Below are 27,786 nucleotides of genomic sequence, written 5' to 3' on the forward strand. Positions count from 1 at the left end.
AGTATCAGTTAGTTACCATGCCTAGTATTATCAGTTAGTTACCATGCCTACTAGTATCAGTTCATTACCATGCCTACTAGTATCAGTTCATTACCATGCCTACTAGTATCAGTTAGTTACCCTGCCTACTAGTATCAGTTATTACCATGACTACTAGCATATATTTATTACCATGCCTACTCGTATCAGTTCAATACCATGCCTGCTACTATCAGTTAGTTAACATGCCTGCTAGTATCAGTTCATTACCATGCCTAGTGTTATCAGTTAGTTACCATGCTTACTGGTATCAGTTAGTTACCATGCCTACTAGTATCGTTTAGTTACCATGCCTCCTATTATCAGTTAGTTACCATGGTTTTATGCTGACAGAATCCTCTGAACTCTGTGATGTGGTCAACGTGTCAGTTTTTACCATAATGCTGCCTGTCATTCATTTCTTACTGGAAGGGGATCATTCACAAAGAGGGAGGGGTCAGAGACAAGACAGACTGACAAATAAAGAAAGAGAGAGAGGGAGACAGACAGCAACAGAGAGAGAGAGGATGGAAAGAGGGGAGAGAAGGAAGAAGGGGTGAGGGAGACAGACAGCGACAGAGAGGATGGAAAGGAGAGGGGAGAGAAGGAAGAAGGGGTGAGAGGGAGACAGACAGCAACAGAGAGAGAGAGGATGGAAAGAAGAGGGGAGAGAAGGAAGAAGGGGTGAGAGGGAGACAGACAGCAACAGAGACAGAGAGGATGGAAAGGGGAGAGAAGGAAGAAGGGGTGAGAGGGAGACAGACAGTGACAGAGAGAGAGAGGATGGAAAGAAGAGGGGAGAGAAGGAAGAAGGGGTGAGAGGGAGACAGACAGTGACAGAGAGGATGGAAAGAAAAGGGGAAAGAAGGAAGAAGGGGTGAGAGGGAGACAGACAGTGACAGAGAGAGAGAGGAAGGAAAGAAGAGGGGAAAGAAGGAAGAAGGGGTGAGGGGAGACAGACAGTGACAGAGAGGAAGGAATGGAAAGGGGAAAGAAGGAAGAAGGGGTGAGGGGAGACAGACAGTGACAGAGAGAGAGAGGAAGGAAAGAAAAGGGGAAAGAAGGAAGAAGGGGTGAGGGGGAGACAGACAGTGACAGAGAGAGAGAGGAAGGAAAGAAATGGGGAAAGAAGGAAGAAGGGGTGAGGGGGAGATGTAGATTCGTAGAGAGAAGTCGACAGATGAAGAGAAAAGGGTCTGTATGACATCAGTCTGTCTGAAGGTTGTTTATAACACATGGACCAGTGAGAATGGAAAAGTTATCCCACATTGAGCCAGATACCATTGAAAAACAGTCTACAGTACCCAAGAGGTAAAGCTTTATTCAAGAGGTCATAATGGTCACAAAATAACGTATCAGCAATGATTGAAACCTCAAACTGTAAAAGACCTAATAAATTATTCAGAATTATATAAATAAAAAATAAACTACCCATGAAATATATCGGAGTGGCTGTGGATCCAACTTTTCTAGACCCCTCATTCCGACGGCTAACGGTCCCGATGATTCTTTACACACAGTCTCTGTTCTACTTGAGAACAAGCTACTCTGGTGAATGGTGCTCGTTTAATAAAGTTAGATCAAATCTGAATCAATGTCTGCCAGATCACACGCAATGATGGTATTCTACATAACAGAACCCAATATAATAGCGTAGTATAAAATTACTGTAAAACAAAAACACCACCTAATTTCTTATGAGATTTTAGGATGATTGTGCAAATAGGCACATTTTTCTCTCATATGGCCAAAACTCAACAGCACATGCCACTAGGCAAAATATGTCCTATGATTGAAACTAGACACAGGTATGCAGATGCTGCATGGACATTTCACCGGTAAAACATGAAGATTATCAGTCACAATTGACTAAGAAATGTGAAGGGAGGTGCGTAAAGTAGAGAATCTTGCACATGCAGAAGTGTCGGGACCTTTAGCTGTCAGGAAGAAGGGTTCAGGAAAGTTGTATTCACAGCCTCAACCTGAATATAATATACCAGAGGTTATGAGCTTCACTCTGACTGGAGCTGGTTATCCAGGAGTGTGTACCAGTGGAGAAAGAGAGGTACAATATCCACCACCGGTTGTGTCTATAATATATAGTATCTGTAGGCTATGTCAGTGGAGCGCAAGGCATCAGGTGTCTCAGGCAAACTGCTAGAATTAATAAGATTACTGGATCTGACAGTCAGAACACACACACACACACACACACACACACACACTCAAACATACACACTCCCACGCTCAGGTACTGATATACACCCAAACATTTGTGTGCAGACAAACACACCCCCTTGGAAGTCAGTGCTGTTTCTGATGTTGTGTGTTTGTAGCATCTGGTTGGTCGATGAGCTGGCCTATCCATCATTCTCCTAATAGGTGTCCCATCGTGATTGACAGAAACAGCCCTGAGAGAAGGAGAAGGAGATAGAGAGAGAGAGAGAGAGAGAGAGAGAGAGAGAGAGAGAGAGAGAGAGAGAGAGAGAGAGAGAGAGAGAGAGAGAGAGAGAGAGAGAGAAGAAGAGAGAGAGAGAGAGAGAGAGAGAGAGAGAGAGGGAGAAGAAAGAGTAAGAGAGAAGAAGAGAGTGAGGGAAAAGAAGAGAGTAAGAGAAGGAGAGAGAGAGAAGGATGAGGGAAAAGAACCAAACATAATAAGTCTGAGAGAACACTTCAGACTGACTGAAAGTCCAATGACACACGTCTAAAACACAACCAACCAGTGAGGGTGGGTGGGAGGCAGTACCTGTGGCCTCTGTGTGTAGTTTGGAGCTGTCCGTGTTGGTCACTTGACAGGAAACAAAGGTTTTCCGTCCCTCCTTCTTATCCAATGAGCAGGTGAGCAGCATTGTACTACCCAATGAGATGGGGCTTTGGGGAGGAGAGGAGGGATACGGTATGTGTCATAACCAGGAAATGTGGTCAGGAAAAATCTAGAACCTCACTTAGAACCCTACAATAATGACCACAATAACATGAAAACATGTTTTTAGAGCTTAATAAGCCATGAGTGAGTGATGGAGAGAGTGAGAAAGAAAGTGTGTGTACCTGCGGTAGTTGATGTTGAGGTTGGCAGTCATGACAGGCCCAGAGAGGTAGGTGGCGTGGGTCCCCGTTACAGTGTCAATCATGGTAGCTATTGCCCCCCCATGGACGTGCCTGGAATCGCACACATTTATAAACATTACACTTCAGACTAAATATGATGTTTGAATGCTAGCAGTTGATTGTGTCATTTTTACAGAGATACACACACAAGGACAAACATTGTCACAGTATACACATGCCATCAGCACACACACACACACAAACAGCTCACCCCGGGGGTCCCTCCAGTAGGTGGCCAGCCTGGAACACACACACACACTTCTGCTCCTGCTTGTTGACAAACACGACGTACTCGAACCCTGCTCCCTGCTCCCTGATGTTCCGCGTGAACAGACGTGCCTTCGACTGAATGATCTTACTCAGATACACCCCACCTTGGAAGGAGAAACACACATACAGACAACATCTTACTCAGATACACCCAACCTTGGAAGGAGAAACACACATACAGACAACATCTTACTCAGATACACCCCACCTTGGAAGGAGAAACACACATACAGACAACATCTTAGTCAGATACACCCAACCTTGGACGGAGAGACACACAGAGTTACACACATACACACAACATCTTACTCAGACACTATGCCCAGGACATGAGAGACAGGGTCATACAAACACGTTACATTTTAGTCATTTATCTTGTCCAGAGCGACTTACAGTAGTGAGTGCATGCATTTTCATACACACACACCATCCATATGTGGAAGAAACCCTTCCTTACTGTACCTGTGGCGTACTTGAGGGAGCGGTTATAGCTGGGCAGTCTTCTCCAGACCCCCCACTTCTTCTCTCCGTCATCTGTCTCTACCTCACACTGGCTGTTATAGTGCTCATACAAACGCCTCATGTCGGAGCCCCAGGACGAGTTGGGCAGGCTGAAGTCCCGTGGCTGGAAAGAGAAAGGCCAGGGCAGCACCTAGTGGACAAACACTACTATTACACCCTCATCCATACTTTATTACAGTATTATCTGACCGAGTACAGGGTGTCCCACTCTATGACAACAGAACAGCATGACACGGCAGAAACATTCAGAACGAAATACATTACTGCACAGTTGACAATGCACATTGTGGGAAAATAAATACAGTTTCTATCGGCAGTAACTTCGGGAAAAGGGAACCATGACAAATGTTTATGTAAGATGAATCATGGCTCACATGTTCTCACTCATATTGCACTTGACAGTAGGCTACACTAATGTTATGGCTGTTTGTAGCTAGCTAAATATGTGTGGCTGTGTGTGTGTTTCTGGACCTACCGCAATGGTTCGGACACTGTTGATAGAGGACCAGGGAAGCTGGAGAGTCCCTCTTGGAGTCATTTGTCTGATGTTGGTGTTGAAATTTCCCTTTGAGATTTCACGTCCCATTATTTGGCATAGTCCCCTGGCCATCTGCTGCACTCCTCCTGTTCGTATCATGATGACAAGTCTGGGGTAAGTATTCCAAGCCCTATTCTGATGTAACCACAAGTAAATTAGCTAATGTAACCTAGCTAACGTTAGCTACTGTAACGTTACGGTTACTACTATAGCTAGCCCTTTAGCTTTACTGACTAATGGCTGAGGTATGATAGCAATACACATTCAGAATCAAACCTAACATCGCACTATAACGTTCTACTGTAACAAACTAACAACAGGAGGATAAATACGGAGCTTTTGTCAATTTTGTCTCGCCTCTGGTTTTTGCCGGTAGAATGACTTTCATGTGTATCTAACCGCCCCATGTAACCACTTCCTTCACACGGAACGACGACCGGCAACACGCGTCATGCAGGTCATGTGATCTGTATCGTTCAATGTAATTGGCAGCGAAGGAAGGATATTTCCGGCTACATAGGTTAGTTACCATGCCAACGTAGACAGACTCTGCTTCATCCTTTGAGACATTTTTTTAACCATTTATTCGTTTATTGAGCAGTCTTTGTTAAAGCAAGAAACTTGTGACTATTTACTTCAAATAAACTGCCAGCAGGATGTTTGGTTGTGAGGAACGACGTTCCAAAAACAAACTTGTGCAGAGGGCGAGAGACAGAATCAAGGTAAGCATGTCACTGCTAAGCAACACACAGACAAAAAAGTGGTCACATACCTATAGCTAAGTGGCTGGAAATGTGTTATAGTCTGTATTTTCCCTCTTTTATAGAAAGATGGCGAGATGACGAACCGCATTGCAGAGCTGGACAGGTGTGTAAACTATTCAGTTCTGTACTGTTGGGCTAATTGTAACTGCAACGTTTGATACGTTTTCCATGAAATATCTTGAAGTTACAGTCCTTTCACTTCTCAATGTAGTGAACTGTAGTGAAAGGACCCCCCCCCTCTCTCTCTTTCTCTTTCTCAGTATCTGTAGTGAAATGCAAAATGCTGAGTTTGAGGGCTCCACCCAGGCTGGTTCCATGAAGACCCTGAAGCTGAGAGAACTGACCCAGCAGAGAGAGACTGAGCTGGGAAAGACTGCTCTGACGATGGTGAGGGAGTGGAGGGGTGCTGAAACAGGGCCCTGTCTCCTCAGCAACACTAAAAAAGTACTTTCGGGTCACAGAATTTCAGAATGTCAATAGCCTAAATGCCCCCAATGCAAAGCAATGTGTATGGAAGACATATTGGCTTATAGAGCAAATACTATTCTAGGTGCCACAGTAGAAGTGTTGTAGGGAATACTCAGTAGGGTCTGTAGAATGTATATATGGTGTAATTCTATAGGCTCTTAATAATACAGATCAAGATAGCTCAGCATTCAACGCCATAGTACCCTCCAAGCTCATCATTAAGCTTGAGGCCCTGGGTCTGAACCCCACCCTGTGCAACTGGGTCCTGGTCTTCCTGACGGACCGCCCGCAGGTGGTGAATGTACTGTATGAAAAAACACCTCCACTTCGCTGATACTCAACACTGGGGCCCCACAAGGATGCGTGCTCTACTACCACTAACATTGAGTGGCTGCTGCCAACACACTGACACTGACTCAACTCCCGCCACTTTAATAATGGGAATTGATGTGAAATGATGTAAAATATATCACTAGCCACTTTAAACAATGCTACCTAATATAATGTTACATACCCTACATTATTCATCTCATATGCATACGTATATACTGTACTCTATATCATCTACTGCATCCTTATGTAATACATGTATCACTAGCCACTTTAACTATGCCACTTTGTTTACATACTCATCTCATATGTATATACTGTACTCGATACCATCTACTGTATCTTGTCTTTGCTGCTCTGTACCAACACTCATTCATATATCTTTATGTACATATTCTTTTTCCCCTTACACTGTGTATAAGACAGTAGTTTTGGAATTGTTAGTTAGATTACTTGTTGGTTATTACTGCATTGTCGGAACTAGAAGCACAAGCATTTCGCTACACTCGCATTAACATCTGCTAACCATGTGTATGTGACAAATAAGATTTGATTTGATTTGATTGGCTCAGCCCCCTCCTGTACTCCCTGTTCACCCATGACTGCGTGGCCATGCACGCCTCCAACTCAATCATCAAGTCTGCAGATGACACAACAGTAGTAGGCCTGATAACCAACAATAAAGAGACAGCCTACAGGGAGGAGGTGAGGGCCCTGGGAGTGTGGTGCCAGGAAAATAACCTCTCACCAAATGTCAATAAAACAAAGGAGCTGATCGTGGAATTCAGGAAACAGCAGAGGGAAACCCTCACAAACTTGTACAGATGCACAATTGAGAGCATCCTGTCAGGCTGTATCACTGCCTGGTACGGCAAATGCACCGCCCGCAACCACAGGGCTCCAGAGGGTGGTGCGGTCTGCCCAACGCATCACCGGGAGAAACTACCTGCCCTCCAGGACACTTACAGCACCCGATGTCACAGGAAGGGCAAAAATGACAAGGACAACAACCACCCGAGCCACTGCCTGTTCACCCCGCTATCATCCAGAAGGCGAGGTCAGTACAGGTGCATCAAAGCTGGGACTGAGAGACTGAAAAACAGCTTCTATCTCAAGGCCATCAAACTGTTAGATACTGTTAAATAGCCATCACTAGCACATTAGAGGCCACTTTAATAATGGAACACTAGTCACTTTAATAATGTTTACATATTTTTGCATTACTCATCTCATATGTATATACTATATTCTACTGTAACTTAGTCTATGCCGCTCTGACATTGTTCGCCCAAATATTTATTAATTCTTAACTCCTTTACTTTAGATTGTGTGTATTGTTGTGAAATTGTTAGATATTACTCTTAGATATTACTGCACTGTTAGAGCTAGAAATACAAGCATTTCGCTACATCCACAATAACATCTGCTAAACACGTGTATGTGACAAATCATATTTAATTTGATTTAATTTTCACTGTTGTCAAACAGCTTAAAATGGGATGCCTGTACACTATAAGGTACAAATATAGCACTGTTCAGGAAGGAACACTCCGTATTATTCAAAGCTCAATGAAATGACACCATATATACATTCTACTGAGTATTCCCTACAATGCTTCTACTGCAACACCTAGAATAGTTTTTGCTCTATAAGCCAACATGTAGTCCTTATACAGTGATTTGCACCGTGGCCAATGGAATGGGTGGGGTAAAAGGCCAGCAACACTCTGTATTATTCAGTCCCATGAGTCCCATGAAATGACACCATTACATTCTACAGACCCTGAGTACTCCCCACCCCATTTTTACATCTGCACAAATAATTATATTGTGTCCAGGCACCCCAATTTAAGATGTTTGACCACAGTAACAGTACAGCAACTCTTCCTATGACCTATCTTTTTGTTCTAACTCATCTGATTTGTGTTCTAGGAACTCTAGTGAGTAGACTAGGCCCTGGTTTTATGGACACACATTCAATCGCTTTTCCTGTGTGTAATTTGTCTGTGCAATAAAACAAAAATACAGTACTTTTTTCTTAAACATTACATTTCAAATTGCATCCTTAAACAATAGCACCAGTAAAAATATATATATATATTATGTTTAATGTATATTTTTTACCAGTAGGCTATTATTAAGCCCCAACCATTTTCTCAATATGCTCCACCTTATAATATTCTTTATCTTACTGTACATTGACTCTGTAACGGTACCCCCTGTACATAACCTCACTATTGTTATTTTACTGCTGCTCTTTCATAATTTGTTACTTTTATTTGTTATTTGATTTTTAAAATTTTAATTGTATCAATTAATTAACTATTCAACTTTTTTATTTATATATATTAGTTTTTTATTTTAGTTTTTTAAATTAATTTTTTAACTGCATTGTTGGTTATGGCTTGTAAGTAAGCATTTCACTGTACAACACCTGTTGTATTTGGCGCATGTTTGATTTGATTTATATAAAGTACTAATTCTCTTTAGTGTAGATTTTTACCCCACGTAGTTATTATATTTCTCCTAATTGTAACATTATGCACTATGCAAAGCTGCCAAAAAAATATTATTTTGTGGCAGATACAGCATTTTACCAGACACAGCATTTCACTGCAGACTTTTATTTTGAAGGCAAAATCAGGAAACCTGAAGTATAAATTCATGTGGATAGGATCCAGCTAGTGTTGTTGCCATGAAGCTCATCCCTGTCTCCATACCGTTTTAGAGACCTTGTTCTCTTAGGGGACGTTAATAAATAACCTATTATCAGCCCTTTCATGAAGGTTCGTAGCATCATATCTCTAACCTATTCCTCTGACTGAGGAAAATTAATGGTCTTATTCTTGTTAATTTGTGTTGCAGTGTCCTTCACACACGTACACTGTCAAAGCAATCACACATTTGTAACACCAGGCAGGGGTAAAAGTAGGCTACACATTGTCAGGTTTTCCATATAGGACACACCAACTTCTGAATTGCTTGCATTGTCCATATTTGTACCAGAACTTCAACTACGGCTTCCCTTGTATGTACAGTACATGCTCTCCATGATGTCTGCTTTCTGTGTGTGTGCAGGTCCGTAGAGCAGCACTGCAGGCCCTCCTGGAGCATGAGAGACAGCAGTACGTCATAGAGCTCAACAGACTGGGCAAGACCATCTACAAACAGAGAGTCTAGACTCTAGTCTCTACTACACCATAACAACACCAAAGAACATCTACAAACAGAGAGTCTAGACTCTAGTCTCTACTACACCATAACAACACCAAAGACCATCTACAAACAGAGAGTCTAGACTCTAGTCTCTACTACACCATAACAACACCAAAGACCATCTACAAACAGAGAGTCTAGACTCTAGTCTCTACTACACCATAACAACACCAAAGAACATCTACAAACAGAGAGTCTAGACTCTAGTCTCTACTACACCATAACAACACCAAAGACCATCTGAAGTTTATGCTGAAAGCCATCTCGCAGCTAGAATGTGTGAACAAATATAGAATACTTTGAAGTAATAATGTGAAAACATTTACTCACAGCCATCTACAAGCACCTTGTTTACAATTTAATATGTGCTTTTTATTTAGGATTACAGTTTTACATCGTTGTATTTACATAAATAAAAAAAGGTCTGATCTGTACTTCTTCTTCTGCAGAGTGGATAAACTGCTTCTGTAAAAGTAGACTTTTAAGCAATTTTACATTCCAGTAACGAATTACTGGGCCTCATGTCACCTTAACAAAACAGGAATTTGTGTGACAGTCAGAGAGGTAGCACTGCACATAAATAAAACACATATTTCGTTAACAAACAGGTCTCCTTGTCAACAGTAAGCAAGACCAAAAAAATCAACCTATACACAGTCTGGCATTTGTCCATTCAGTAGAACTTTCTACTGGTCATTTGCTTCAGTCTTTGAGGGGTAATTATGCAACATATGAGCTCACTGCGTTTAACATACTGTATCATAGCTCACAATGACAGGTCAAATCTCTCTAGCCATATCTGGTACACTTGGCCATGCAGGGTTGGAGACTGTAACACAGACTGAGAAAGGAACTGGAATTTCCAGATAAACAAAAAGGAGAGCAGTCGTTGATAATATCAATCAGATGGATCCAGTTTAATACAATCATTCAGGGAGACACCTCCAGAACAGAAGCATAGAAAATGTCCAACGGGGCTCTTGGAGACAGAACCTTCCTATTCTAATCAGACAGTACCAAATGTTCTCTAACATATTGCCAGAGAGGCTTGGCGTCAATACAAAGACAGTGACTTTGCCGGCTGCTACAGAATCACTCAGTGTTCATAATGTCATCAATACAATAATAATCCGTGTGTTCTCGGGTCCTTGTACCTTCAGTAGCTCAGGTCTAGTGACCATCAACCCATACAAAAGTGAGTCTCACAAATAGAACATTGGAAATCATGTGTATTATAGAAAGGGAAAACATAAATATGCTAATCATCGTGTTAATTACTGTTAACTGAATATTCACTTTATTCATCTTAAATTTTCCCATTACCCACACAAGGCAATATTATACTCCGATTAACGCACACCACACCCAAATGCAATAAAGGTCCATCATAAATCTATACACTATATAGGTAAATCATACATCTATGCACTATAAAGGCCAATCATACATCTATGCACTATAAAGGTCAATCATAGATCTATGCACTATAATGGTCAATCATACATCTATGCATAATACATATTTAATAGACAATTGAACCAGATGGGCATGCACCTGCACCCTTCTTTAGAACTCTTCTCTAGAACTCTTCTCTAGAACCTTTGCAACATTCAGAAGTCACCTCAGAGACACCTTGCTACATCTCTGACCTCCCCTAACCTCTTTCAGTCGTTCCTACATTAATGTACTGTACCATAGGATGAAACTCACTAATTAAAAAATGTAATGTCTCCCTTCCTTACCTGCATACATAAACTAACAGTGTACTGTATGTAATGAAGACATGACATTCAGACTGGGTTTTCCAAACCATTCTTGTTTTTTATTTTCCTGAGTATTGAAAGGTACAGTGAAGGTGGTTGTAGGTGGGGAATGTTATGAGCTGCACAACGATGATGTGTATGGGTGTGTGTGCATCACTGCAAGCATGAGGGAGGGAAGGAGAGAGGGAGGGAGGGATGGAGGCTGATAGTGTTGCCCAAGTATTCATTTTGGGGCCTCTGTGATTCCACACAGCTTCCTGCAAAACAACAAAGAAAATAACAATAACAACCATTAGTTATCGATAGCATGTGAGCACCCAGTAACCACAGAACTACATGACACACAGTACACCGTGACCATAGAAGTCTTTCATAATGGTGACCACAAGCCTGTGTTACTGGGTGTGTGTGAGTGTGCCTGAATGCCTGTGTGTGTATCTGCTCTTTACCGTCCTTCCTCATTGGTCTGGTCCACAAAGGCACACAGTGCCTTGTCCCGCTCCAGAATCTGCTGTTTCAACGCCTGGATCTCCTCCTGAGCTTTCTTCTTCTGTGCTTCTTGATCATCTAGAGGGGGAGCGAGGAATAATGAGAGAGGGGTGGAAAGCGGGAGAGTAGGAAAAAAGGGTAGATAAGGAGGAAAGGGTATTGAGAGAGAGGTGGTAAGGAGGAGAGAAAGACATGGAGGGAAATGGGGAGGGCAGGAAATAATGTATTTAGAGAGAGAAAGGTTGTGAGGTCTGGGGTCCGCTCAACAACCAAGAATTCACAAAATGGAACAAACACCAAATTGAGACTTTGCATGCAGAATTCTGCAAAAATATCCCCCGTGTAAAATGTAAAACACCAAATAATGCATGCAGAGCAGAATTAGGCTGGTACCCACTAATGATCAAAATCCTGAAAAGAGATGTTAAATTCTACAACCACCTAAAAGGGAGCAATTCATGACTGAGCTGACGGTATCCCATCACTGCAGTAAAATAGCCATCTTACCTTTAACTTTCTGAAGGGCCGCCGACGCCTCAGTCTTCTTTTTCTCCGCATCGGCCTGAAGAGAAAAAAAGAGGGGGGATGAGGAAGATGAGGACCGGTATTTGAAGCACTGTGGGCCTTGTCTAGCTAGGCCTTATTAAGGGCTACATAAGGCATACAATGAGTCCTTCATAATATGCACTTTGTTTAAAGTGTGACTAATAATATTTGTGACTAATAAGTGAGAACAAAATTTAATTGCTGACTGATCACTGCTAAGAGAATACCTGGCAGAATTCCTCTCACATGCCACATAACACAAAACATACCTTCAGAAAGTATTCACACCCCTTGACTTTTTCCAAATTTTGTTGTGATACAAAGTCGGATTCAAATAGGTTTAATTGTATTTTTTTTGCCAACGATCTACACAAAATACTCTGTAATTCAAAAAGGAAAATAAAAAAATAAAAAGTAATAATGGAAAAATAAACCACTAATATCTTGATTAGATACTGTACGTATTCAATCCCCCTGCCAAAACATATTAGAATCCCTTTCAGCAGCGATTACAGTGTGAGCACACAGCTTTGCACATGTGATTGTACAATATTTGCTCATTATTCTTTAAAACATTGTTAAAGCTCTTATAACTTGTTTGTTGATCATTGCTAGACAGCCATTTTCATGTCTTGCCATAGATTTTCAAGACGATTCAAGTCAAAACTGTAACTAGGCCACTCAGGAACATTCAATGGCGTCATGGTAAGCAACTCCAGTGTATATTTGGCCTTGTGTTTTAGGTTATCGTGCTGCTGAAAGGTGAATTTGTCTCCCAGTGTCTGTTGGAAAGCAGACTGAACCAGGTTTTCCTATAGGATTTTTCCTGTGCTTAGCACTATTCCATACATTTTTATTATAATAAACTCCCTAGTCCTTGCCGATGACAAGCACACCCATAACATGATGCAGCCACCAACATGCTTGAAAATATGAAGAGTGGCGATGTATGGTGATGTGTTTTGTTGAATTTGCACCAAACATAAAGCTTTGTATTCAGGAGAAAAATTTTATTTCTTTGCCACATTATTTGCATTATTGCTAAAGTGCCTTATTGGAAACAGGATTCCTGTTTTGGAATATTTTTTATTCTGTACAGACTTCCTTCTTTTCACTCTGTCCTTGAGGCTAGTTTTGTGGAGTAACTACACCGTTGTTGATCCATCCTCAGTTTTCTCCTATCACAGCCAATAAACTCTGTTTCATGGTGAAATCCCTGAGCGGTTTCCTTCCTCTACAGCCACTGAGGACACCTGTATCTTTGTAGTGACTGGGTGTATTGATACGCCATCCAAAATGTAATTAATAACTTCACCACGTTCAAAGGTGTCCTACCAAAAGGTGTCCTTCTTTGCGAGGCACTGGAAAACCTCCTTGGTCTTTGCGGTTGAATCTGTGCTTGAAACTCACTGCTGGACTGAGGGACCTTACAAATAATTGTATGTGTGGGGTACTTAGATGGGGTAATCATTATGTGGGGTAATCATGTTAAACACTTGTGGCACACAGAGTGAGTCCATGCAAAATCCCCATCAAAATCTGTCTGTTTAAGATAGAGGTACTGTATGGGCTGTGTCTCAGTCCATTGCATCCACCTTGTGCATCTGCAGTGGAAAGTGGCAGAGCTACAATGCTGTTTGTCAGATCAGCATACATCCCGAAAATCGGTCTCCTCACGAAAACTTCTGTAGTGTCCGAACAAGTGTCATGGGGCTCATCTGAACGTAACCCTGTAAACGGGTCAAAAAATTAATGGAGGTATGGAAGTAGTTTTGTGCCAAAAAATGTTTATTTCCTGAGTTTTCTTATATCTCCTAGATATAGGACAGACACATCAAAACCTTATTCCTTATTATTTATTTTTTGACTGTCTGTTTTGCCATTTATGAATGCGTTATTCAATGCGTTTCTATGTGCTATATTTTTCTTTATGTACGTAAAGATATGAACAATTCCAAACAAATAGCTAAATAATCCATGGTATGACCATCTTAAAACAATTAGCTTAGCAGGAGCAGATTTTTACTCCTCAATTTATTTGGGCTTGCCATAACAAAGGTGCTGAATACTTATTGACTCAAGACATTTCAGCTTTCATTTTTTACATATTGTTTTTTACAATTTCAGAACACATAATATCATTTTGACATTTTGAGGTATTGTGTGTAGATCAGTGACACAAAATCTCAATTCAATCCATTTTAACTTCAGGTTGTAAAACAATAAAAAGTGAAGGAGTGTGAAAACTTTCTGAAGGAAATGTAATACAGTGGGGCAAAGAAGTATTTAGTCAGCCACCAATTGTGCAAGTTCTCCCACTTAAAAAGATGAGAGAGGCCTGTAATTTTCATCATAGGTACACTTCAACTATGACAGACAAAATTAGGAAAAAATATCCAGAAAATCACAGTAGGATTTTTAATTAATTTATTTGCAAATTATGGTGGAAAATATGTATTTGGTCACCTACAAACAAGCAAGATTTCTCTGTCCTCCACTCGTTACCTGTATTAATGGCACCTGTTTGAATTTGTTATCAGTATAAAAGACACCTGTCCACAACCTCAAATAGTCACACTCCAAACTCCACTATGGCCAAGACCAAAGAGCTGTCAAAGGACACCAGAAACAAAATTGTAGACCTGCACCAGGCTGGGAAGACTGAATCTGCAACAGGTAAGCAGCTTGATTTGAAGAAATCAACTGTGGGAGCAATTATTAGGAAATGGAAGACATACAAGACCACTAATAATCTCCCTCGATCTGGGGCTCCACGCAAGATCTCACCCCGTGGGGTCAAAATGATCACAAGAACGGTGAGCCAAAATCCCAGAACCACACGGGGGGACCTAGTGAATAACCTGCAGAGAGCTGGGACCAAAGTAACAAAGCCTACCATCAGTAACACAATACGCAGCCAGGGACTCAAATCCTGCAGTGCCAGAGGTGTCCCCCTGCTTAAGCCAGTACATGTCCAGGCCCGTCTGAAGTTTGCTAGAGAGCATTTGGATGATCCAGAAGAAGATTGGGAGAATGTCATATGGTCAGATGAAACCAAAATATAACTTTTTGTAAAAACTCAACTCGTCTTGTTTGGAGGACAAAGAATGCTGAGTTGCATCCAAAGAACACCATACCTACTGTGAAGCATGGGGTGGAAACATCATGCTTTGGGGCTGTTTTTCTGCAAAGGGACCAGGACAACTGATCCGTGTAAATGAAAGAATGAATGGGGCCATGTATTGTGAGATGTTGAGTGAAAACCTCCTTGGTTCAGCAAGGGCATTGAAGATGAAACGTGGCTGGGTCTTTCAGCATGACAATGATCCCAAACACACCGCCCAGACAACGAAGGAGTGGCTTCGTAAGAAGCATTTCAAGGTCCTGGAGTGGCCTAGCCAGTCTCCAGATCTCAACCCCATAGAAAATCTTTGGAGGGAGTTGAAAGTCCGTGTTGCCCAGCAACAGCCCCAAAACATCACTGCTCTCGAGGAGATCTGCATGGATGAATGGGCCAAAATACCAGCAACAGTGTGTGAAAACCTTGTGAAGACTTACAGAACACGTTTGACCTCTGTCATTGCCAACAAAGGGTATATAACAAAGTATTGAGATAAACTTTTGTTCTTGACCAAATACTTATTTTCCACCATAATTTGCAAATAAATAAATTAAAATCCTACAATGTGATTTTCTGGATTTTTTTTTCATTTTGTCTGTCATAGTTGAAGTGTACCTATGATGGAAATTACAGGCCTCTCATCTTTTTAAGTGGGAGAACTTGTACAATTGGTTGCTGGCTAAATACTTTTTTGCCCCACTGTATATCCCATGTCAGTTTACCTTCTTGTGTGTGTAATCTGCCACAGTGGTGAATGATGTGGTGATGTGGTAATCAGATCAAGTTGCCCTCTAGTATGAAACACAAAACATTAACACACCTCACCTGATATACAACTCTACATGTAAAAATGTACGTATTACCTTGACTAACCTGTACCCCCGCCCATTGACTTGGTACTGGTACAACCTGTATATAGCCTTGTTATTGTTATGTAATTTTCTTGTGTTACTTTTGATAAAAACATTTTTACTTGAGTTTATTTAGTAAATATTTCCTTAACTCTATTTCTTGAACTGCATTGTTGGTTAGGGCTTGAAAGTAAGCATTTCACGGTAAGGTCTACTACACCTGTTGTATTTAGCGCATGTGACAAATTCCATTTGATTTGATGGTGATCGTGAATACAGGGCCCTTACATGAGGGTTAGGAGGACTAATGAATCTACAGAAAATAAATCAATGACCATCATCATATCCAACACTACCACTGTAAGTGAATTTGACCTATAAACATATCACAAGCCAGTCTGTTGCCAATGGTTTCACAGTGGATAGGAAGATTGTTTTAGTGCTGCCTTTGTTTCAGTGTTCTAATTCTCTGGTGAGACTTGGTACAGGCATTCTTTTAATGGATTATTATAGACCACAACACGAGTATAAACAGTGCTGTACCTTCTCTATGTAGCAGGTGTCTGTTTGCATAGTGTGTGTGTGTGTGTGTGTGTGTGTGCGTGCGTGCGTGCGTGCGTGTGTGCGCGTGTGTGTGTGAGAGCCTACCTTCTCTGTATGACAGGTCTTTAGACTCTTGTCCGCCTCGCCTGTGGCTTTAGCAGACTGCTCCTTCTTCTTAGTCAGCTCCTCTCTCTTGGTGTTGATGGGCTCCAGCTCACCATTCAGCTTCTGGATCTTCATCTTGACCTGGACAATGTCGTTCTCCTTCTGCTTGACCTGAGAGGAGCTCTCCAGAGCGCGGGCTTTAAGACCCCGCAGAGTCAGCTCCTGGCGGACCGCCTGGTACATCAACACCACCATCACACCCACGGCCAGGAACACTAGCACAGACACAGCCCGCATACTGCTGGGACAGGACAGAGAGAAGGAAGGAGGTAGAGAAAGAGAGAGGGAGAGAGAGATGAGGCTCAAGTCAGGTCCAGTTTGTCCTTCTTGGTTGCTGTCTTGATCGGTCACTCCTCAACCATCCCCGTAGTCAGCCTGTGTGTGTTGGAGAGTGTGTGTGTTCAAATTCCCTCCCTCTGGTTGCTGATGGCAGTCTGTCCACCTGTAACTGGTTCGTCCTGCTAGGCAGAATGTTTGGTCGACAAAGCGAATTCTACTTCCTTGTTTAACTACCACACTCCCACCGCTTTTATCTCCCTCCCTCCCCACTTCTCTTTCTCCCTCCCTTCCTCTCTCACCTTCTGTTTCAGAGGTCATGGTTAACAGATGCTCTCTCTCTATTGTTTATCTCTCTTTCATTTGCATTTAATTTCTCCTCCCTCTTCCTAGAGGGTACACAGACAACCAGAGATTATGAAATTGTTCCATGTAGTAAGTCATCATTTAGGGTGCAGTGTGTGCTATGGGGAGATTTAAGATCATTAAAGTTCATATTCAGTTTAGAGTGATTAACACAATGTTTAGCATATTAGTATATATTATGTTCCTTCTGTAAAACACATGATATCCAGTGTATGTGACACTCAAGGTGCGGGTTGATGGTCACTGGACTTGATACTGAATGTTATGGATTATTCTCATATCTATTGATAGTGATTAACACCAGACTGGATGTACAAGGACCGAGGACACACTGATTATTCATATTGTATTGATGACATTGTGTAAACACTGTATGATTCTGTAGCAGCTGGCAAAGTAGCAGCCTTTTGTTTTGACTTCCTACCAGCCTCACGGGCTGGTGTTTACTCTGGTGCTGTCTGATTAGGATATAAAGGGCCTGTCTCCAAGAGGCTGGTGTTTACTCTGGTGCTGTCTGATTAGGATATAAAGGTCCTGTCTCCAAGAGGCTGGTGTTTACTCTGGTGCTGTCTGATTAGGATATAAAGGGCCTGTCTCCAAGAGGCTGGTGTTTACTCTGGTGCTGTCTGATTAGGATATAACGGGCCTGTCTCCAAGAGGCTGGTGTTTACTCTGGTGCTGTCTGATTAGGATATAACGGGCCTGTCTCCAAGAGGCTGGTGTTTAATCTGGTGCTGTCTGATTAGGATATAACGGGCCTGTCTCCAAGAGGCTGGTGTTTACTCTGGTGCTGTCTGATTAGGATATAAAGGGCCTGTCTCCAAGAGGCTGGTGTTTACTCTGGTGCTGTCTGATTAGGATATAAAGGGCCTGTCTCCAAGAGGCTGGTGTTTACTCTGGTGCTGTCTGATTAGGATATAAAGGGCCTGTCTCCAAGAGGCTGGTGTTTACTCTGGTGCTGTCTGATTAGGATATAAAGGGCCTGTCTCCAAGAGGCTGGTGTTTACTCTGGTGCTGTCTGATTAGGATATAAAGGTCCTGTCTCCAAGAGGCTGGTGTTTACTCTGGTGCTGTCTGATTAGGATATAAAGGGCCTGTCTCCAAGAGGCTAGTGTTTACTCTGGTGCTGTCTGATTAGGATATAACGGGCCTGTCTCCAAGAGGCTGGTGTTTACTCTGGTGCTGTCTGATTAGGATATAACGGGCCTGTCTCCAAGAGGCTGGTGTTTACTCTGGTGCTGTCTGATTAGGATATAACGGGCCTGTCTCCAAGAGGCTGGTGTTTACTCTGGTGCTGTCTGATTAGGATATAACGGGCCTGTCTCCAAGAGGCTGGTGTTTAATCTGGTGCTGTCTGATTAGGATATAAAGGGCCTGTCTCCAAAAGGCTGGTGTTTACTCTGGTGCTGTCTGATTAGGATATAAAGGGCCTGTCTCCAAGAGGCTGGTGTTTACTCTGGTGCTGTCTGATTAGGATATAACGGGCCTGTCTCCAAGAGGCTGGTGTTTACTCTGGTGCTGTCTGATTAGGATATAACGGGCCTGTCTCCAAGAGGCTGGTGTTTACTCTGGTGCTGTCTGATTAGGATATAAAGGGCCTGTCTCCAAGAGGCTGGTGTTTACTCTGGTGCTGTCTGATTAGGATATAAAGGGCCTGTCTCCAAGAGGCTGGTGTTTACTCTGGTGCTGTCTGATTAGGATATAAAGGGCCTGTCTCCAAGAGGCTGGTGTTTACTCTGGTGCTGTCTGATTAGGATATAACGGGCCTGTCTCCAAGAGGCTGGTGTTTACTCTGGTGCTGTCTGATTAGGATATAAAGGGCCTGTCTCCAAGAGGCTGGTGTTTACTCTGGTGCTGTCTGATTAGGATATAAAGGGCCTGTCTCCAAGAGGCTGGTGTTTACTCTGGTGCTGTCTGATTAGGATATAAAGGGCCTGTCTCCAAGAGGCTGGTGTTTACTCTGGTGCTGTCTGATTAGGATATAAAGGGCCTGTCTCCAAGAGGCTGGTGTTTACTCTGGTGCTGTCTGATTAGGATATAAAGGGCCTGTCTCCAAGAGGCTGGTGTTTACTCTGGTGCTGTCTGATTAGGATATAAAGGGCCTGTCTCGAAGAGGCCAGTAAGACATTGGGATCATTTGAGTGGGAAAGGGAAAGCAACCGACTGTAGACAAAAGTTGAGGGGTGAAGTCGGGGGGAGGTGCATCGGTGACAGCCGAAAGTCAGACACTGATGTGGTTTTTCAAACAGAAAAGCTCAGTGCAACATGGCAGTGTTCCTATTGTTTATAAAAGTTGTTCTTTATTATGTCAAAATAAACATGTCTCCAACCCGCATTTCACACACTTACAAACTGAAAATATACAGTGCATTCGGAAAGTATTCAGACCCCTTGACTTTTTCCTAATTTTGTTACGTTACAGCCTTATTCTAATATAGATTACATTTTTTTTTCTCCAATTCATTAATAAGCATGTGTGGCCGATGTGAAATGGCTAGCAAGTTAGCGGTGGTGCGCGCTAATAGTGTTTCAGTCGGTGATGTTACTCGCTCCAAGACCTAGAAGTAGTTGATCCCCTTGCTCTGCAAGGGACACAGCTTTTGTGGCGCGATGGGTAACGATGCTTCGTGGTTGATGCATGCAGAGGGTCCCTGGTTTGAGCCCAGGTTTGGGTGAGGAGAGGGACGGAAGCTATACTGTTACACATGCACCCTGTAAGGAAGTCCAGGATCCAGTTGCAGAGGGAGGTGTTTCGTCCCAGGGTCCTTAGCTTGGTACATTTATATATTTCCTTACATATTTTTTACAACGGCGGGGGAGTTCCAAGATGGAGGCGCAGGTGTCTTCAACACAGCGCCCCATGTCAGTCATCTACTGTATATAAATTATTGGTTGTAACCAGATAACATTTTTTTTATTGACTTTACCAATGATTTTGATCTGCTTTTTGTTTTACTGTAAATTCCTAGTTAATTGACTGGAAACATAGCCAGAGTGTGGCCTTACCTCAAACTGGCAGAGCTTTATAGGTTAATATGTTTGTCATGACTAAATGTTTATACTGGAACTAAATCAAAGGTAGCCGTAGCCTATAGGCTAGGGCGTGTTTAACAAATTATGATATCATTCCTAATTCGAGTTGCGCATGTTATACAGTATTATCACGTTACCTTTTTACGTTTATATTCCCTTGAATTCCGGAGTGCTGGTGACTATTTTGCATTCATCCACTTACTTCCGCGTAGCAGTGCCACGTTTGCTAGTGCTATCTGGGAGCCTTGGGACGTCCATACCCTAAATCCTAACCTTAAGCCCTACTCTTACTCTAACCTTAACCATCATTCTTACCTAACTTTAAGAATTATTAACCATTTTAAAAGTCAACTTCAAAGGGAGGTAGGCCCATCCCATGGGTCCCAGATAGCATGACAGACCGTGACAGGTGGGCGGGCACGGGGATGGTTTTGGTGAAGCTCTCTCCAAAAGAAAAAAGAAGAAGAATAAGTACGCTCTCCGCGGAGTCGACTGAAGCAGATGTTTCTGTTTTTCAGGGATATAGTATTTTCAACCTGACTTCCGTTTCACCTGAAAGCTGAAGCACGGACTCCGCTCAAGTACAGTGGGTGGCCACCTGTCCTTTCACACTCCATTGGTACTTCCGCTGTAAGTCTGCGAGGACGTCGTCAACACTTCTGCGGAGCAGTCGACAGGGACCAGCGAACACGAATGTTCCTTGGTGAAACTCCACGGCATGATGAAGACACAAGGTGTATTGGTTGGGGTGTCTCTGCTGACTAGCGTAGCTCTGCTGGGGCTGATAAACGTGCGGCGGAAAGAAGAGATGAAGGAGCAGAAACATGTATCGTTCGAGACGATTAAACTGCGTGTGACCAGAGACGTACTGGGAGAGTACCAACACGAGGTGATCAGAGCTCACAACCTGCTGGACAAGACCAAGGCTCAGGTGGATACTCTGGGGTCAGAACTCCCCCCACTGCAGGCTGCAGAGGCCAAGAAGAAGAGTGAACTGGAGGCATGCCAGGGAGAAAATGTAAGGAAGGAGGGGTATGTCTGGGGTTTAGAGTGTACACAATTGATTGTGTGTGTGTGTGTGTGTGTGTGTGTGTGTGTGTGTGTGTGTGTGTGTGTGTGTGTGTGTGTGTGTGTGTGTGTGTGTGTGTGTGTGTGTGTGTGTGTGTGTGTGTGTGTGTGTGTGTGTGTGTGTGTGTGTGTGTGTGTGTGTGTGTGTGTGTGTGTGTGTTCTCTCTCTCTCCTGTCACAGAAACATGTCGCTGATGAGGTGGGGGCCATTGAGGCAGAGAACAGTAACTCTAAAAGTGAGTGTTTAAACACCTGAAACTATGGTTACATCAACACTGTTCTGAAAGGCTCTTCGCCTTATTACTGATACGACTATGATAACATGTATGATAGTTCACTGCTCCTCAATGAAGTGGACGTCGATTAAGACAGCTCCCCGCACCTCTGATTCAGAGGGGTTGGGTTAAATGCAGAAGACACATTTCTGTTGAATGCATTTAGTTGTGCTACTAACTAGGTATTCCCTTTCACAGTGAACTAGAACATAAAAACAGGTTTAAAACCGGTCCATGACCAGTTCTCGGTGCAAGCTTTTTCTCTTCTAAATATGTTGGTGGATGAGAGACATCTTGTGGTGGAATAAGCTCATTGCAGGTTGCTGGGATTAAAAGTAGTATTAGTGGTATTCTGTATATGCGACTGGTCTTATTGAATATGTTTTATTCACTAACCTGTCTTTTAGTATCCCCCTCTCTGTCCTGTAGCCTCTAGCTCCATGTTCTGTCTCTGTCCTGTAGCCCCTAGCTCCATGTTCTGTCCTGTAGCCCCTAGCTCCATGTTCTGTCCTGTAGCCCCTAGCTCCAGGTTCTGTCCTGTAGCCCCTAGCTCCATGTTCTGTCCTAGCCCCTAGCTCCCTGTAGCTCCATGTTCTGTCCTGTAGCCCCTAGCTCCATGTTCTGTCCTGTAGCCCCTAGCTCCATGTTCTGTCCTGTAGCCCCTAGCTCCATGTTCTGTCCTGTAGCCCCTAGCTCCATGTTCTGTCCTGTAGCCCCTAGCTCCATGTTCCCTTGCTCCATGTTCTGTCCTGTAGGCCCTTGCTCCATGTTCTGTCCTGTAGGCCCTTGCTCCATGTTCTGTCCTGTAGGCCCTTGCTCCATGTTCTGTCCTGTAGGCCCTTGTTCCATGTTCTGTCCTGTAGGCCCTTGTTCCAGGTTCTGTCCTGTAGCCCCTAGCTCCAGGTTCTGTCCTGTAGCCCCTAGCTCCAGGTTCTGTCCTGTAGCCCCTAGCTCCAGGTTCTGTCCTGTAGCCCCTAGCTCCAGGTTCTGTCCTGTAGCCCCTAGCTCCAGGTTCTGTCCTGTAGCCTCTAGCTCCAGGTTCTGTCCTGTAGTCCCTAGCTCCATGTTCTGTCCTGTAGTCCCTAGCTCCATGTTCTGTCCTGTAGTCCCTAGCTCCATGTTCTGTCCTGTAGCCCCTAGCTCCAGGTTCTGTCTTGTAGCCCCTAGCTCCAGGTTCTGTCTTGTAGCCCCTAGCTCCATGTTCTGTCCTGTAGCCTCTAGCTCCATGTTCTGTCCTGTAGCCTCTAGCTCCATGTTCTGTCTCTGTCCTGTAGCCTTTAACCCCCTGTTCTGTCTCTGTCCTGTAGCCTCTAGCTCCATGTTGTGTCCTGTAGCCTCTAGCTCCATGTTGTGTCCTGTAGCCTCTAGCTCCATGTTGTGTCCTGTAGCCTCTAACCCCCTGTTCTGCCTCTGTCCTGTAGCCTCTAGCCCCGTGTTGTGTCCTGTAGCCTCTAACCCCCTGTTCTGCCTCTGTCCTGTAGCCTCTAGCCCCATGTTCTGTCCTGTAGCCTCTAACCCCCTGTTCTGTCTCTGTCCTGTAGCCTCTAGCCCCGTGTTGTGTCCTGTAGCCTCTAACCCCTGTTCTGCCTCTGTCCTGTAGCCTCTAGCCCCATGTTCTGTCCTGTAGCCTCTAACCCCCTGTTCTGCCTCTGTCCTGTAGCCTCTAGCCCCATGTTCTGTCCTGTAGCCTCTAACCCCCTGTTCTGTCTCTGTCCTGTAGCCTCTAACCCCCTGTTCTGCCTCTGTTCTGTAGCCTCTAACCCCCTGTTCTGCCTCTGTTCTGTAGCCTCTAACCCCCTGTTCTGCCTCTGTTCTGTAGCCTCTAACCCCTGTTCTGCCTCTGTCCTGTAGCCTCTAACCCCCTGTTCTGCCTCTGTCCTGTAGCCTCTAACCCCCTGTTCTGCCTCTGTCCTGTAGCCTCTAACCCCCTGTTCTGCCTCTGTCCTGTAGCCTCTAACCCCCTCTCTGTCTGGTCCTGTAGCTGAGTTTGAGAAGCAAAAGGCTGCCTGGGAAGCAGAGATGACGTCTCTCAAACCACAGGTGGTGCAGCGCAGCAAAGTGTGTGTCTTTGTGAAGAAGGACTCTATAGAGGGAAGGTAAGAGACTGGGACTGGAGCCCTGAACATGGAACACCTCTATACATGTCCATCTGTATGTATACCTGTACACCACAGGCATATGGACACTTGCACACACTAGCTCTATCTGTCTCTGACTCCCAAAGGAAACTGTGTGGGGATGAACCGCCTAAACAAGAGGCCGCTCCAAAACCAGATGCCCCCAAACCAGAAGAATCCAAACCAGATGCTCCCAAACCTGATTCTCCTAAAGAAGCCCCTAAACAAGAGGCTGCCCCCAAACCAGAAGAATCCAAACCAGATGCTCCCAAACCTGATTCTCCTAAAGAAGCCCCTAAACAAGAGGCTGCCCCCAAACCAGAAGAACCCAAACCTGATTCTCCTAAAGAAGCCCCTAAACAAGAGACTGCCCCCAAACCAGAAGAACCCAAACCTGAGGCCCCAAAGATGAGATGAGCTGAGCTGGGTATATTTTGTTCTGTCATTTTCTGTTAGCATTCCACTGATTGGTTTTATTTTGGTAGCATTAGGAAACAGCTTATAGCAGTGAAGATTCATGGTATTATGTAGAAATGCCAGATAAGACTCAAAAACACCATCATAAAAAAGTATTCTATCATTTAAAAGGATAGTATTTCAGTCAAATACAGTGTTAATAAATAAATAAATAATAAATAGTAAATACAATCTTTTGAGTCTTGCTGTCTGGGACTGTATTAGAGTTGACTGTGGTGTCAGTATGATGTTGTTAACCAGCTTTATGATGTCCTAGTTGTTATCCCCATCTCTCATTGTTGACAGATGTGTGATATGTCTTCTCTGGAACAATGTCTCATCTGTCAATCAGGATGTTGGTTCTATTTGCCTTTATTGTGTGAAGGATGGCTGACTCTTTCATTTTGACCTTTGTTTGTTTTTAGGGATGGACGTAGAGAACGTGGAATCAAAGAAAAGACATAAGGAAGGCAGAGACCTTCTGCAGGACATTTCTCTGTTCCTTTTTAAACTCGTTAGAACTTGTCCTTCATGCTACTTTAGTGTCTATTAACTACCATCTAACATGAGTGGATATTGAATACTGTTTGTTAACCTTGTCCATTCCTCTCTCTCAGTATGACCCTCCCTCAGGGGGTGTTTGTGTGTGTGATTTGAACAAATGTGTATGTGTCACCAGTATCGACCAATCGGAAAGTCCAGAGCCTCTCTCTGTCACTCCTCATCATCCTCACTCTGTTACCCCGGTGATGGTATTTTGCAGTGGTGGCAACCATAGCATTGACCAATCAAAAGTCGTGGATTAAACTAATGGTATTTCTGTTAAGTCTGATTCTGATGTAATAATTCTTAACCCTAAAGGAAAGTTTTGAATGTGGATTTGATTATCTATTGATACAGAACCATTTCATATTTAATGTGAGCACAAACATTGGCATTGTTTACTGTATGTTCTGATTCCCTCCATCTTTAAACATTTGAAGACAAATAACTAATAACAGCTGCTGGAGATCTGTTAGAGTATCACAATAATGTAAAACTCATATAGAATGAAGTCACCTCAAATTTATTGGCACCCTTGATAAAGATGAGCAAAAAGTACTATATAATAAATAATACAAATATTGTGTAATTGTATATTGTATGTTCAAATAAAGAAAATATTTATAGGAATACAATTGCTCAGAGAAAAATATTTTGTTGAACAAGTATTTATTTATTTATATCTCAAAGACAAGTGTCAAAGTTGTCACATGTTTTCAATGCTTTGTGTACCCACACCTAGCCAGGATAACGTCAGCCTTTTTCTAGAATGTTTTATGAGATTGAAGGATCTTAGGCCATTCCTCCATATAGACTCTTTCCAGATCCCTGATCTCTGTTGGCCTGTGCTTATGGACTGGCCTCTTCAGTTCAAACCACAGGTTTTCTTTAGTCCAGAGATTGCAATTCCAAATGTTGATTTTTGTGGTCAATTAAGCATTTTATTTGTGGATTTTTGATGTTTGCTTGGGGTCATTGTCTTTCTGGAAGATCCACTTGCAGCCAAGTTTCAGCCTTTTTGTGAAAACAATGTTGTACTACTTGGTAGAGTTCATGATTCTGTTGACTTTAACAAGGGCCCCAGGACAAGTGGAAGCAAAACAGCCTGTTAACATCAAAGATCCGCCACCATATTTTACAGGTATGAGGCTATTTTCTGCATATGCATTATTCTTTTGACACCGAACCCAACACTGGTGTGTATGACCAAAGAGCTCTATTTCTTGTTCCAGTCAAAGTTCCCATGCCGTTTAGTAAACCCCAGGCGTTTCCATAAGCAGGTTTCTCTCTGTAAAGGCTTTTGACTGAAGCCCTTCCAAATAGCCAACTGGCATGCAGGTGGTGTCTCATTGTAGATTTGGTGACCCGAAGATGCGACCAAGTTTTGCAAATTTACCACTATACCACTGGAGACTAGATATACTTGCATCTGATATCAGGCAAGTTTACCACTGTTCCAGTGGTTTTAAATGTCTAAATTGTTGCCTTAATAATGTTAAGTGGTATATTTGTTTATCAGAAAAAAATTGTACACACTGCCTGATTTTATTGAAGGTCAACAACCATGTCTCTTCTTATTTGTGAGTGCTTTGCCTTTCCCCATGGTGATGAATGACAGAGGGATTTTACATGCGTGTTACCTCATTTTTAATGCCCCAGTGAAACAGGAAGCAAAGGAAATCCACAATTCAGTTCCTTAAACTGAGATCAACTTAAAAAAGAAAAATGTTAATTCTGATAAAATATAACATTTAATAGTGCCAATAATTTAGACACGTGTCTTTTTGAGAATTAAATGTTTTTCTCTGTGAAATGTATTGGTATAAAATGAAATAATTGTCCTTATTTTTTCCATACAATATACTGTAGAGACCTCTGTCTTTCTGTCACTCCATCCTGTTCACTCTGTCCTTTTGTCTTTACCTTTCGCTTGCTCTCCCTCTCCTATCCATTTAATGTCCCCCTCTCCACCTTTCTCCCTCCTATCTCTTCCCCTCTGCCTCCCCCTTCTCTCTTTCTATTCCCCCCTACCTCCCTCCACAGATAACAATGCTCCCTTCAGGCTTAAATTAGGCCTAGCCAATTAGGGAGCTATCATTCCGCTCCAGCAAACTCACAAGGTCACTGTTACCGCCCAGCAACTGTAGGACAGGGAGAGCAGAGAGAGTGGGGAAAGGGGGAGGAGGGAGGGATAGGATGGGGGAGTGGACCTCTGCCCAACATCCCACTAACATCATTAATACATATAGTATGTCCTGATATGCCTAATATCTGTCCTTAATCCAAGCAATGAGGAAGTGGCCAATTCAAATTATGTAAGGTGGTAGTCATGACGTTAAATGATTCTTAGTCATTCAGTTTAATATGAAAGTACATGTTCTAACAGTACAGGATAAATAGTATTAGAAATTAACAGATGACAAATCCTTAACAGATAAATAGAATAATTGCTATTAGACTTAATCATGCTGCAAAGCTGAACTAGACTTCATTTAGACTTTAAATTGTATTGTAAATGTATGATAACATTTTTTATAATGTTGTATAATTTTAAGTATATGTAGTTGGAGCCTCATATAAAAAAAAGAACCCTCTGTTGGTCTGTTTTGCTGGAAACAGTCAGATTTTTTGTTGTTCATATTTACTTTATAATATCTTTTGTACCCTTTTTGTCCTACAGGAACCCAGTAGATGGCACATCTGAGGCAGGCTCATGATTGAAAGAAGGGAAGTAAACAGAATATTTGGATGATTGTGAAATAAGACTGTGAATCCCTTCACATGACACAACACCAAACCCCTTGTTGAACTGGTTGATTTGACCTTTTCAGATTCCTCCCTCATTCGACCACTAAAGGTGTGGGTTCATACCACCCAGAGAAGTGTTGCTCTGCTCTCATTGAGCCCTTCACACATCAAGAGTGATGACCCTTGACCTGC

General features: G+C 42.8%; 3 protein-coding genes across 5 annotated transcripts; 1 reads left to right on the plus strand and 2 right to left on the minus strand.

Annotated features, from left to right (window-relative positions):
• Positions 1-1,319: 1,319 nt before the first annotated feature.
• Positions 1,320-4,908, minus strand: LOC124017014 (acyl-coenzyme A thioesterase THEM4-like). Its single transcript, XM_046332347.1, has 7 exons — positions 4,814-4,908; positions 4,394-4,542; positions 3,859-4,048; positions 3,338-3,500; positions 3,067-3,177; positions 2,765-2,889; positions 1,320-2,429 (listed from the first exon to the last, which is right to left on the minus strand). The coding sequence occupies exons 1-7, from the start codon at positions 4,842-4,844 to the stop codon at positions 2,386-2,388; spliced, it is 813 nt and encodes a 270-aa protein (XP_046188303.1). The 5' UTR covers positions 4,845-4,908; the 3' UTR covers positions 1,320-2,385.
• A 4,739-nt stretch (positions 4,909-9,647) lies between these two features.
• On the minus strand, positions 9,648-20,989 carry LOC124017016 (restin homolog). Of its 2 annotated transcripts, none has more exons than XM_046332350.1 (5): positions 20,525-20,989; positions 16,653-16,953; positions 11,994-12,048; positions 11,447-11,564; positions 9,648-11,254 (listed from the first exon to the last, which is right to left on the minus strand). In XM_046332350.1, exons 1-5 carry the CDS (start codon positions 20,575-20,577, stop codon positions 11,221-11,223), a joined length of 561 nt encoding a protein of 186 aa, XP_046188306.1. In that variant the 5' UTR covers positions 20,578-20,989; the 3' UTR covers positions 9,648-11,220. The 2 variants fall into 2 exon arrangements, with proteins under 2 accessions (XP_046188306.1, XP_046188307.1); XM_046332351.1 differs by having other exon boundaries at positions 9,651-11,254; positions 16,653-16,950; positions 20,525-20,987.
• Positions 20,583-25,491, plus strand: LOC124017015 (pollen-specific leucine-rich repeat extensin-like protein 1). Of its 2 annotated transcripts, XM_046332349.1 has the most exons (6): positions 20,583-21,405; positions 21,637-21,691; positions 23,712-23,826; positions 23,955-24,034; positions 24,110-24,274; positions 24,729-25,491. In XM_046332349.1, exons 1-5 carry the CDS (start codon positions 21,106-21,108, stop codon positions 24,262-24,264), a joined length of 705 nt encoding a protein of 234 aa, XP_046188305.1. In that variant the 5' UTR covers positions 20,583-21,105; the 3' UTR covers positions 24,265-24,274; positions 24,729-25,491. The 2 variants fall into 2 exon arrangements, with proteins under 2 accessions (XP_046188305.1, XP_046188304.1); XM_046332348.1 differs by having other exon boundaries at positions 20,596-21,405; positions 23,955-24,274; positions 24,729-25,487.
• The last annotated feature ends 2,295 nt before the right edge of the window (positions 25,492-27,786 follow it).

This window comes from Oncorhynchus gorbuscha, unplaced genomic scaffold (genome assembly GCF_021184085.1).
Source record: "Oncorhynchus gorbuscha isolate QuinsamMale2020 ecotype Even-year unplaced genomic scaffold, OgorEven_v1.0 Un_scaffold_141:::fragment_3, whole genome shotgun sequence".
Lineage (NCBI taxonomy): Eukaryota > Metazoa > Chordata > Actinopteri > Salmoniformes > Salmonidae > Oncorhynchus > Oncorhynchus gorbuscha.

Bases quoted from the DNA above. Each gene is read 5' to 3' on its own strand.
- LOC124017014 (XM_046332347.1), bottom strand. From the start codon at position 4,844: ATGAAAGTCATTCTACCGGCAAAAACCAGAG. The intron at 4,049-4,393 runs GTAGGTCCAGAA...TTTGTCCACTAG, and splicing joins ACAGTGTCCGAACCATTGCG to GTGCTGCCCTGGCCTTTCTC. The intron at 3,501-3,858 runs GTACAGTAAGGA...TCTCCTTCCAAG, and splicing joins CTCCCTCAAGTACGCCACAG to GTGGGGTGTATCTGAGTAAG.
- LOC124017016 (XM_046332350.1), bottom strand. From the start codon at position 20,577: ATGCAAAATAGTCACCAGCACTCCGGAATTCAAGGGAATATAAACGTA. The intron at 16,954-20,524 runs GTAACGTGATAA...GTCCTGTCCCAG, and splicing joins GGGAATATAAACGTAAAAAG to CAGTATGCGGGCTGTGTCTG. The intron at 12,049-16,652 runs GTAGGCTCTCAC...TTTTCTCTTCAG, and splicing joins AGACCTGTCATACAGAGAAG to GCCGATGCGGAGAAAAAGAA.
- LOC124017015 (XM_046332348.1), top strand. From the start codon at position 21,106: ATGATGAAGACACAAGGTGTATTGGTTGGGGTGTCTCTGCTGACTAGC. The intron at 21,406-21,636 runs GTAAGGAAGGAG...CTCCTGTCACAG, and splicing joins AGGCATGCCAGGGAGAAAAT to AAACATGTCGCTGATGAGGT. The intron at 21,692-23,711 runs GTGAGTGTTTAA...CTGGTCCTGTAG, and splicing joins AGAGAACAGTAACTCTAAAA to CTGAGTTTGAGAAGCAAAAG.